This window comes from Mustela lutreola, chromosome 12 (assembly GCF_030435805.1).
Source record: "Mustela lutreola isolate mMusLut2 chromosome 12, mMusLut2.pri, whole genome shotgun sequence".
Taxonomy (NCBI): Eukaryota; Metazoa; Chordata; class Mammalia; order Carnivora; family Mustelidae; genus Mustela; species Mustela lutreola.
The window spans coordinates 6,746,768-6,758,682 of NC_081301.1; the positions used below are offsets into that span (position 1 = coordinate 6,746,768).

The 11,915-nt window shown below is 51.8% G+C and overlaps 1 protein-coding gene across 10 annotated transcripts in view; it reads left to right on the forward strand.

Annotated features, from left to right (window-relative positions):
- Positions 1-8,009, forward strand: part of KYAT1 (kynurenine aminotransferase 1) — a 35,419-nt gene extending 27,410 nt beyond the window's left edge. For all 10 annotated transcript variants that reach the window (XM_059143100.1, XM_059143107.1, XM_059143101.1 and 7 more), the window contains 11 exons: positions 1,156-1,303; positions 3,477-3,626; positions 3,697-3,783; positions 3,997-4,125; positions 5,596-5,716; positions 6,034-6,110; positions 6,250-6,339; positions 6,449-6,635; positions 6,726-6,805; positions 7,316-7,402; positions 7,507-8,009. In XM_059143100.1, the coding sequence (XP_058999083.1) occupies positions 1,156-1,303; positions 3,477-3,626; positions 3,697-3,783; positions 3,997-4,125; positions 5,596-5,716; positions 6,034-6,110; positions 6,250-6,339; positions 6,449-6,635; positions 6,726-6,805; positions 7,316-7,402; positions 7,507-7,572 (1,222 nt within the window). In that variant the 3' untranslated portion in view covers positions 7,573-8,009. The remainder of the gene's footprint in view (positions 1-1,155; positions 1,304-3,476; positions 3,627-3,696; positions 3,784-3,996; positions 4,126-5,595; positions 5,717-6,033; positions 6,111-6,249; positions 6,340-6,448; positions 6,636-6,725; positions 6,806-7,315; positions 7,403-7,506) is intronic.
- Positions 8,010-11,915: the final 3,906 nt, after the last annotated feature.

An 11,915-nucleotide genomic window follows, 5' to 3' on the forward strand; every position in this document is an offset into this window, starting at 1 on the left:
CAACCTAGAGGGCAGCTGGTCTCTGCAGGGCTTAGTGGAGCTTAGTTTCCTTGTCTCGATTACCACGGAACATCTGCCACCCAATTTTGCATCTCAGCTCTGCCCTCAGGTGCTGTGTGACTCTGGGCAGGTCACTAGCCTCTCTGAGCGTCAGCAACTTCAGAAGTATTATGGGGCTCTGGGGAGAAAATGACAGTTTTAGATGGAACAATATTTATTGGCATGCAAATTCAGCGCAGCCAAGGCTGACTGCTCTGCCCGCCAGCCAGTCTGCAACCACACAACGGCCTCTCTCTGTTTCCCTGAGGAGCTGACCACCAGCGGGGGCCAGAAATGGCAGATGGTGGGGGCTGGTGGGACCCCAGTCTGTCCAGGCAAATGGTCTAGAGCATAAACTTTGCTTGGAGCCAATGTAGAAACAAAGGCTGGCTGGGCCCTGCACAAACTGGGAGTCCTCGGGCAAATCGCTACGAGCCTCAGCGTCTCCATCCCCACTGTGACTTGGGAATAGGACAAATGCATACGTATGGGAAACTTTTTATTGAGCACATTATTTTTTTTTTAAGATTTTATTTATTTGACAGAAAGAGACAGCAAGGGGAGTGGGAGAGGGAGGAGCAGGCTTCCCGCTGAGCAGGAAACCTAATATGGGGCTTGATCCCAGGACCCTGGGATCATGATCTGAGCCTAAGCAGATGCTTAACTGAGCCACCCAGGCGCCCCTTGAGCACATATTTCAAACTGTAGTTCGTGAAATCCACTTAGGAAGTCTCAACAGATATTTCTAAAGAATGTGTAGGATAGGGCCACCTTGGGGGCTCGGTCAGGGCTCCCTATCTCCGCTCAGGTCTTGATCTCAGGGTTGTGAGTTCACGTCCCACACTGGGATCCATGCAGGGCATGGAGCCTACTTTTAAAAAAAACAGGACCCCGGCCTGTTAAGTGGCCCGCTGTTAAGTGGCCCAGTGCTTGGCCCACTTAATCCCAAAGCAGGGACCAGTTTTGACCCTCACACTGATCTCAGGCTGGGGCAGACGCATTTAACTGCCCAGTTTTTCTGGAATGAGCCCAGTGCATTGTTCATCCTGTCCTGGAGAGAGCCGCTCACCTCCAGGTTCCAGGTGGCCTGGTGTCAACTCTCTGTTTGTTGCTCAGGGTGGAGTTTGGTAAAATGGCCAGTGAGTATGATGTCGTGAACTTGGGCCAAGGCTTCCCCGACTTCCCACCCCCAGACTTCGCCATTCAAGCCTTTCAGCTCGCCCTCAACAGTGACTTCATGCTCAACCAGTACACCAAGGCATTTGTGAGTCTCAGCTTCGCCCAGGGCCCTGGGATGCAGGCCTCAAGGAGGCCCTGGGGGAGGAAGGGTCAGGCCTTTCTGAACATCAGGCCCACGTGGGTATCAGCGTTCTGGAGCAGAGCCCAGAGAATTCAGTGTGGCTGTAGTTCATTGTTCACTGAGTGTCTCCTCTGTTCCAGGCCCTGGGACCGCTCATGGTCTGGGGAGAGACAGACAAAAAAAATGAGCTGGGAGCTCAGGGTCTAGTAGGAAAAGCAGACAAAAAAAAAAAAAAAAAAAAAAGAAAGAAAGAAAACAAAGCAGAAAATAAAGGTATTTGATATGCTGTAATAGGGGAAGATGGGGTGCTGTGGGAGCAAGAAGAAGGGAATGAAATCTGGGGAGACCAGAGAAGGCTTCCTGGAGGAGGTGGCGTGTAAGCTGCGTCTCAAAAGACAAGCTGCTGACCCATCTGACTCCAAATCCAGACTCTTTCTGTAAAGGTCATAGGGTAAATATTTGTCAGTCCTTGGTTTAGTAAAGCAGTAAATGCTTCTTAAACTTTGGTATGCATCAGAATTACCTGGAGGGAGTTTTGTCCAGTTCCACCACCCAGAGGTAACTATGACCAAGAGTTTTCTACTTCACTGAGCATTTAGACTTTAAACTTTTAACGTTTTAAAGTGCTTATATAAACACACATGCTCACACATACCCATATACCTAACATATGAGATTTGAGGGTTTTGGCACAAACAGACTCATACTATAATGCTCTGTAACCTGTTTATTTCACTAAATAGCTTGTCATGGGCAACTTTCCATGTCAGAATAGCCTCATTCTCTTTAAGGGCCACGTGGTATTCCCCTGCTTAGCTGTGCTATAAATTCTTGAACCTGCCCTGCTCTGATGGGCTGGTTTGACTATCTCACTTTTATAAACAATGACACAGTGAATATTGCTGTGTGTATATCTTTACACATGTGTGAGCCTTTCTCTCAGATAAAACCCTGGAAGCCAAACTAGAGAGTCAAAGGGTGTAAGCATTTAAAGATGTGATGGATATCTTGCTGTCCAAAAAGGTTTACTCACATCCCCACCAACACACTGGTCTCCTACTATTGCCAGCCATGAGCATTTCCGATCTTTTTAATACTGACATATTCTTAGAGCAATATTTCATTGTTGCTTTTATTTTTCTTCAGTTATTATCCTTTTCATATGTGCACTGGGCATCGGTCCTTTTTCTTTCGTGACCAACTCCATTTCTTCATTTGGGTCTCTATCTTTGTCTTGTTGTTTTGCAAGAGCTCTTTATATATTAAATATCTGACCTCTTTCTCCTAGTCTGCAATGTTTTGTCTTTTATTTTTTTTTATTTTTTTTTTTAAAGATTTTATTTATTTATTTGACAGAGAGAAATTACAAGTACACTGAGAGGCAGGCAGAGAGAGAGAGAGAAGGAAGCAGGCTCCCTGCTGAGCAGAGAGCCCGATGCGGGACTCGATCCCAGGACCCTGAGACCATGACCTGAGCCGAAGGCAGCGGCTTAACCCACTGAGCCACCCAGGCGCCCAATGTTTTGTCTTTTAACTTGGCTCCTGGTATGTTTTGCTGGACAGAAATTTTTAATTTTTACATGGTCCAGACTGGTTGAGTGAATTAGTTGGTGAAGTTCTAGACCTTGGGGTTTCAGGCCTTTGGCTTAGCCTCAAGACAAGCATATGGATCCAACCTTCCTCTCATAGTGGGGTGCTTCCATAAAGTCCCCCTTCCTGCTCAACTGTGCATGACCTTGAGCACGTCATTTCCTACCTCTGGGTCTCCATTTCTCTACCTAGCAAATTGTGGGGATCAAATAATACGTGTCTTCCAAGACTTTTGGGATGAGCCGATGGCACAGATGTGCTTCTTAAACTGAGAAGGAAGGGGTTCAGTCATGGAGTTGCCACCACCATGGGGCTCCGTTGGACGGTTCTCCACAAAATACACACTCTGTCCGGTTCTCCACCAAATTCTAGCCCTGGGCGTTGGGCCTGCACAGAACAGGCTCGATGGCCAGCGCTGGTGGAGGACATGAAAGGCCAAATTTGCCTCAGGCTTGCGGCTGGAAAGTGCTAGAACTCCCTGGATGCAGCTGAGCAGGAGGGTGGGCCCAGGCTGAGCCAGGCGGGCTGATGGCTGCTGTTCTGCCAGGGTTACCCACCCCTGACAAAGATCTTGGCAAGTTTCTTTGGGAAGCTCCTGGGACAGGAGATAGACCCGCTCAAGAACGTGCTGGTGACTGTGGGTGCCTATGGAGCCCTGTTCACAGCCTTCCAGGCCCTGGTGGACGAAGGAGATGAGGTGAGTGAGCAGGGCTCGGGCTGGGTCGGGATGAGGGCCAAGGGGCCAGCTAATCTGATCCTTTTGCTAGGTCATCATCGTGGAGCCCTTCTTTGACTGTTACGAACCCATGACATTGATGGCAGGGGGTCGCCCTGTGTTTGTGACCTTGAAGCCGGTGAGGATGCTGGGGAGGGTGTGGGTAGGCAGAGGGGTCCAAGGAGTGTGTCGTGTTGGCCCCTGGGAGGGGGGAAAGAAGGAAGGATGGGGGGCTGTCCAGGGTCCCAGAGGAGAGAGGGCGGAAACAGATGCCCATGGAGGAGGGCCAAGTCCCAGGAGCTGAAGGTCGGCCAGGGAATTAATTGTTGCCCACTTTCTTCTCCTCTCACAGAGCCCCACCCAGGACGGGGAACTGGATTCCGCCAGCAACTGGCAGCTGGACCCCACAGAGCTGGCCAGCAAGTTTACCTCTCGTACCAAAGCCCTAATCCTCAACACCCCCAACAACCCCGTGGGAAAGGTACCCGAGACACCACCCTCCAGGAACCCCTCCCGACTGCGTTCAGGTCCCTGCTGTGTTACTGATTTGCTGCATTGGGCCTCAGTTTCTTCATCTGTGAAATGGGAAGGCAACTTGTAATGAGCTCTGAGGACCGAGACTCCCCAAGGTCCCAGGGACAGGGGTGGGAATCCCCTTGGAAGGCAGAAGTGCTGGTTGCTGGAGCAGACTGGGTACCTCTGTGACCCCCGAGACCCTGGGAATGGTGACCTCACCTCTCGAAGTATTTTCTCATATGTCCAATGGGAACATGACAGAATTGACGCAGAGGGAAATCCAGCTGTCCAACTGGGTGTCTCTCCCTCATACGACCATTGCCCTTACAACACTCTGACCTCAGGTGTGGGGGGACCCCACACCCAGCAGTTCTACAACACCAGCTGGGGTAGCGTCAGATCCCATAGGTTAGGGCTAAGCCCCACGAGGCTGCCCGCCCTTCAGATGCCAGCCTGGCTATAAATTTGAAGTTCCCACCATACCCTCTTCGGTTCCTATTAATTTGCTGGCGCAGCTCTCAGAACTCAGGGAGATGCCACCTTCCACCTACTAGTTTATTAAGGAGTTGAGAAAGATACAGATGACAAAGGAGAAAACAGCCAGATGAAGAGATACACAGAACGAGGTCTGGGAGGGCCCCGAGGCCTGGGTGTGTTGCCCTCTCAGTAGATGGATGTGTTTACCAGTCTGGAAGCCCTCGGAACCCTGTACTATTGGGATTTTATGGAGGCTTCCTCACATAGACATCATTAGTCCTTATAATTTTTTAAAGATTTTATTTATTTAAGAGAGCAAGTGCATGAGCCGGGGGAGGGGCAGAGGGGGAAGAAGAAAAGCAGACTTCCCACTGACCAGGGAGTGGGAGCCCGATACTGGGCTCGATCCCAGGACCCCGGCGTCATGACCTGAACTGAAGGTAGATGCTTAACCCACTGAGCCACCCAGGCGCCCCATGATTAATTATTATCAACTCCATTTCCAACCCCTCTGCTCTCTGTAGGATACAGGTAGGGCTGAAATTCCAATTTCAGTTTCTAATCATCGCTTGGTCATTCTGGTGACCAGCCCCGATGCCGGAGCTACGCAGGTGCCCGCCCAACGTCACCTCGTTAGAACAAAAAAACACTTCTAGTGCTCTTTTCACTAAGGAATTTATGAGGGCTTTAGGAGCCCTGTTGTCAGGGGTCAAAGACCCAATATTAGTGCTCCTGTCAGTAAGACATTTACAAGGGTTGTAGGAGCTCTGTGCCTGGAGCCCCGGGGGCTGGGGGCAGAGACCAATGTGTTTATTTTCTATTAACTCGCAACAGACCTCCCAGGGTCAGTGTTGCAAGGGATTCGATAGAATGGGATGGAAAAGCCCTTAGCAGCCAACTCGGTGGTATCCGTTCATCTCCCTGAGGAGGTGTCTCTGTTTGGGGGTGGTCCCCACAGGTGTTCTCCAAGGCCGAGCTGGAGCTGGTGGCCAGCCTGTGTCAGCAGCATGACGTGATCTGCATCAGTGATGAGGTCTACCAGTGGCTGGTCTACGATGGTCACCAGCACATCAGCATCGGTGAGCCCTGCCCGCCTGGGGCCCATTCTTGCCCCTGGACATTGGAGGCAGGGCCCTGAGCCCAGTCTGGGAGTCCACACAGGCCCCGTGGTTAGGGCCTGTGTGACCTTGGGGCAGTGACTTAGCCTCTCAGAGAGCAGGAAGATGCAATGGCACTGCCCCCAGGGGTGGTCATGAACATGAGCCCAGGTGAGCCCCATAAATAGTTTAGGACCTAGCGGGGGCCGGGGTGCCCAGAGCCCGAGTGCGCGCCTGGGGCTTAGTCACCCCCCACCACCACCCCCGTCTGAGCAGTGTCTCTCTTTGGCCTTGGGCAGCCAGTCTCCCTGGCATGTGGGAGCGTACCCTGACCATTGGCAGCGCTGGTAAGAGCTTCAGCGCCACCGGCTGGAAGGTGAGTCGACGAGGGTTGGGGTACCATCGGGGTACCGCCTCCCCCCATGATCCGGGCCAGGCAAGGCTGCACTGGGAATTAGGAAAGGGGGTGGCCAGGCCCCAGAGGGCCTCACCCCCTCCCTGTATTCCCGGTCCAGGTGGGCTGGGCCCTGGGCCCGGACAGTCTCATGAAGCACCTGCGTACCGTCCACCAGAACACTATCTATCACTGTCCCACGCAGGGCCAGGTGAGGAGAGGCAGGGGATCCAACCACGGGGGGAGAGGCACCACAGAGCCCGGGCCAACCTCCCTCTCCTGTCCGATCGGCCCGCCCCATACTTGCCCACCCTCCGCAGGCTGCCGTGGCCCAGAGCTTCCAGCACGAGCAACTGCACTTTGGCCAACCCAGCAGCTACTTCGTGCAGCTGCCGCAAGCCGTGCAGCGCTACCGGGACCACATGATTCGCAGTCTGCAGTCTGTGGGCCTGAGGCCAGTGGTCCCCCAGGGCAGCTACTTCCTCATCGCAGACATCTCAGACTTCAGTGAGCAGGACTGGCCAGGCCGGGCAGAGGCAGGGTGGGAGGGGGGTGGCTGGAGGCAGCTGGGGCTCAGCGTGGCTTCTGTCCTTCCAGAGACCCAGATGCCGGACTTGCCAGGCGATGCAGATGAGCCCTACGACAGACGCTTCGTCAAGTGGATGATCAGGAACAAGGTGGGCTGGGCTCGGCCAGGGTCCTGTGGGCGTTATTAGAAGCGATGCCAGGCCCCCAGTCCAGCCCAGCCTCTGCTATCAGCGCTAGGACCAGTGTGCATCTCTGTCTGGAATTTGCAGAAAGATGCTGTGCGACTGGCAGGCATCCCTGGGTTCTCCGGGCCTTGGCCGGCTTGTCTGTAGGGTGTGGGGTTGGCGCATTGGTGCCCAGCTGGGTGGGCTCTGGGCTCTGACGTTGAGGTTGATTTCTCCTCTGTGTCTGCCCTAATCTAACACATGGCACACCCCCGCCGCCTCCACCGCCCCCCCAACCTTCGCCTCCCCTCTGTACACAGGGAGGGACTGGGAACCATGCTCTGCCATTCTTTTCCTCTGACCTTGACCCTGGGAGGTGTTGCACCCAAGCTAACTGTCCCTGCCCCGGGCCACGACAGGAAGCTCTCTGTCCCCCAGAGCCAGGGCCTGCCATGCCGTGGGGAGGCTCTCAGACGTGGGCTTCCTCCTTCCTAGGGCTTGGCGGCCATCCCGGTCTCCGTCTTCTACAGCACCCCACATCGGAAGCAATTTGACCACTATGTCCGCTTCTGTTTTGTGAAGGTAAAGGACGGGGGTTTGGAGGGGAGAGAGGACCTCCGCCAGCTCCCCGTGGCCCACTGGTGCTGTGGGGGAGGGCGGGGTAGGACTGACCTGTGTTGGTGCAGGACGAGTCCACGCTCCAGGCCATGGACGAGAAGCTGCAGAAGTGGAAGGATGAGCTCAGGCCCTGACGTGGCCCCGCCTGGTTCCGGCTTGCTCAGTGCCTGCGTGTCAGCCCCTCCCAGGCTGGGCGTAGATAGAGCTCGGGGCTGCCTACTCTGCGACACAGGATGTCCCCCAGGGAAGAGCCCTCCTTCAGGGTCTTGGTGGGTTCTGGAGCGCTTCCCACAGGACCTATATGGGAAGGTGGACCTGACCCGGGCCTCTCCCTGCTCCTCCCTAGATCGGGTCACAGAGTCTTGGGTCCCCTCCTTGTGTGGGACTCAAGGGAACAGAGTCCAGCAGTGTCCTGGCCTTGAGTCCCAGCCCTGCTCTGGCCCCAGCCCAGGCTCCGGCATCCCTGCCTTTCCTTATCTGCTTAGGTAACCTCGGGAAGTGGCCTTTAGGCTCGAGTTCTCAAGCGAGTACTTTTCATCCATAATAAAGTTATAAGTTATTTACACTCTTATTAGTGGCTTCTCTGCTTCACACGGTGGTGCTGATGGCTGATGGGAACAGGGGCAGAGCGGAAGCCACCTCAGTGAAACTTAGATCCCAGCCCCTGTTAGCACAAATGTGTTTTGTGGAGTAAAACCAAGGCCCGAAGCAGGGCCTGGACGGGGATCTTGTCCGAAGTCACGGTTAGTGGTAAAACCCGGCCTAGAACCCAGGGCTCAGATGGGGGTTGTGACTGTGGCACGTTGTGCGTGTGTGCAGGAGGTGAGGGCCTCCACTTTGTGTCTGAAAAGGAAGACACGAACAGTCTCCTGTCTCACAGGGGGTCAGAGCGCAGGCCAGGAGGGTCAGGAAGTTTAGGCAGAAGGGGGAAGAAGTAGCTCATGCAATTGTGTACCTCCCTGTGTTCAGGGCCAAGATGCCCACCGCCTTGTTAAACAGACTTTTGAGAGGGGAGTTACTGTCTGCATTTACAGGTGGGCAAGCCACTTTGGAGGTGATGTGACTTGCCCAAAGCCATCTGGCTCACCTAGAAGCAGGTTTGTTCCCGGGGGTGGGCGTCTCTCTGGAAATCAACAGTAACCCTGAATTCATCTGGAAGGTGGTGCTCGGGGCTTGAAGTCCTCCTTACGTTGCAGACCCATGTGTTTGCTCCTGTGAGCCTTTTAATTGGGGGAGCTGATGGCAACATGCAACATAATAGGGTGTATTTAGCGTTTGTCCCTGGTTGCTGGCAGAGCTCCTAAAACCCTCGGAATTTGCTGAGAGATAGGACTGTCTTTTGTTTTTGTCTCTTTTTTTCCTTTTTAAAGATTTTATTTATTTACTTGAGAGAGAGAGAGAGATGAACAGGGGGTGGGGAGAGGGAGAAACAGGCTCCCTGTGGAGCAGGGAGCCAATCCGGGGCTCGATCCCAGGACCCTGTGATCATGAGCTGAGCCCCTGGCAGACGCTTAACCGACTGAGCCACCCAGGCGCCCCTGGGACTGTCTTTTGTACTCATAATGGGCCCCTATGTCAGTAGAGGGTCAGAGCTTTCGGTCCCAACTGCAGGCCCCGATGGAGGGGAAAGGGACTGAACATTGAGTTGTCACTTCCTTGGCCAATGATTTAAGCAATCGTACATATGGAATAAAACCCCACCTAAAAAACCCTGAATCAGTGAGGCTCGGGGAGCTTCTGGGTTGTCGAACACAGCAATGTGTGGGGAGGGTGATGCATCGGGAGAGGGCACAGAAGTTTGTGGACCTTCCTCCCCCAAAACCTCATTCTGTGCATCTCTCCCGTTGGGCTGTTCCTGCGTTGTATCCTTTATAATGAAAATGTGAGTACAGTACCTTCCTGAGTGCTGTGAATCATTTCATGGAATTACTGAGCTCCAGGGGAATGCTGGAAATGCCCCAATCTGGAAATGTCCCAATCTATCCTGGCATTTGAAATGGCGGGGGTGGGGAGAATGGTCTGGTGGGACTGAGCCCTTAACCTCTAGGATCTGCACCAATGGTCAGAATTGAACTGAAGTGTAGGACACCCACCTGGGGTCAGAGATTTACTGTTGGAGGGCACTCTGCGCTATGAACCCTCCCTTCCCTTCTAAACCAGGACTTGCTCCCACAGTTAACTCAAATTTATTTATTCTTTTTATTATATATATATTTTCTAAGATTTCATTTATTTGAGAGAGAGAAATCGTGCAAGTGTGAGTGTGGGCATGCCTGAGCCAGGGGGAGGGCAGAGGGGGAGAGAGAAGCAGACTCCACTCTGAGCAGGGAGCCTGACCTGGGGGACCGAGGCTCAACTCCAAGACCTTGAGATCATGACCTGAGCCAAAGGAAGATGCTTAACCGACTGAGCCACCCAGGTGCCCCTCAGATTTACTAACATAAGAGAGAGCTTAGCTCATTCATGGCAGGCAGTAGTGCAAATGGTCTAGTCACTTCCAAAGCTAGTTTGGCAGTGTTTTACAAAGCTCATCACAGTCTTAACACCCCAATCCAGCAATCAGGCTCGCAGCTATTGACCCAAGTGAGCTGAAAATTCCTATCCATGCAAAACCCTGCACATGAGTGGTTTTTTTTTTTTTTTTTAAGATTTTATTTATTTATCGGGGTGGGGGGAGAGCGAGCGAGCACAGGCAGACAGAATGGCAGGCAGAGGCAGAGGGAGAAGCAGGCTCCTTGCCGAGCAAGGAGCCCGATGTGGGACTCGATCCCAGGACGCTGGGATCATGACCTGAGCCGAAGGCAGCTGCTTAACCAACTGAGCCACCCAGGCATCCCTGCACATGAGTGTTTATAGCAGCTTTATTCATAACTGGGATCAATCAGATATCCTTCAAATGGTGACTGGATAAACAAGCTTTGGCATATCCCTGCAATGGAATAGTATTGAGCAATGGGAAGAAATGAACTATCAAGTCATGAAAAATCATGGGAGAAACTGAAATGCAAATTGCTTAATGAAAGGGTGTATGAAAAGGCTACATGCTTTCTGGGGGCGCCTTTCTAGGGCTCCATTGGTAGAGCCGGTAACTCTTGATTTCAGGATTGTGGGTTGAGCCCCACCATGGGTGTAGAGCTTATTTAAAATAAGTAATTAAAAATGAATAAATGGGGGCACCTGTGTGGCTCAGTGGGTTAGGCCTCTGCCTTCGGCTTAGGTCATGATCCCAGGGTCATGGGATTGAGCCCCCCATTAGGCTCTCTGCTCATCAGGGAGCCTGCTTCCTCCTCTCTCTCTGCCTGCCTTTCTGCCTACTTGTGATCTCTCTCTCTGTAAATAAATAAATACAATCTTGAAAAAATAAATAAAAAATAAAAATGAATAAATAAAAAGGCTACATACTTAGATTCCAACTATATGCCATTCTGGGAAAGACAAAACTAAAGAGATGGTAAAAAAATGATTAGTGATTGCCAGGGGCTTGGAAGAGGGTAGGAGGAACACAGGATTTTTAGGGTAGTGGACTTATTTTGTACCGTACTGTGACGGTAGACACCTGATATTATGTCTTTGCCAAAACCTGCAGAATGTACAACACAAAGAAAGAACCCTAATGTAAATTATGGACTTTAGTTAATAACACTGTATCAACATTGGTTCATCAACTACAGTAAACCTACACAGTAAGGCAAAATGTTGAGGGTGGGGGGAAATGAGTAGGGGAGAAGGGGTATATGGGAACTCTGTACTATGTGCTCAATTTTTGATAAACCTAAATCTGTTCTAAAAAAATAAAGTCTAAGGGCACCTGGGTGGCTCAGTGGATTAAAGCCTCTGCTTTCAGCTCAGGTCATGATCTCAGGGTCCTGGGATAGAGCCCCGCATTGGGCTCTCTGCTCAGCAGGGAGCCTGCTTCCACCTCTCTCTCTGTCTGCCTCTCTGCCTACTTGTGATCTCTGCCTGTCAAATAAATAAATAAAATCTTAAAAAAAATAAAGTCTATTAATTAAAAGAGAGCAAATGAATGCATCTATTAAAAAAAAAAAAAAAAACTGGATTCGGGGCGCCTGGGTGGCTCAGTGGGTTAAGGCCTCTGCCTTCGGCTCAGGTCATGGTCCCGGGTCCTGGGATCAAGCCTGGCGTCGGGCTCTCTGCTCAGCAGGGAGCCTGCTTCCTCCTCTCTCTCTGCCTGCTTGCGATCTCTATCAAATAAAATAAATGAAATCTTTAAAAAAATTAAAATTAGGGACGCCTGGGTGGCTCAGTGGATTAAGCCTCTGCCTTGGGCTCAGGTCATGATCTCAGGGTCCTGGAATCAAGCCCCACATCGGGCTCTCTCCTCGGCAGGGAGCCTGCTTCCTCCCTCTCTCTGCCTGTCTCTCTGCCTACTTGTGATCTCTGTCAAATAAATGAATAAAATCTTATAAAAATTTTAAAATTAAAATTAAAAAACTCGATTAAATTCTAAGATCGTTTC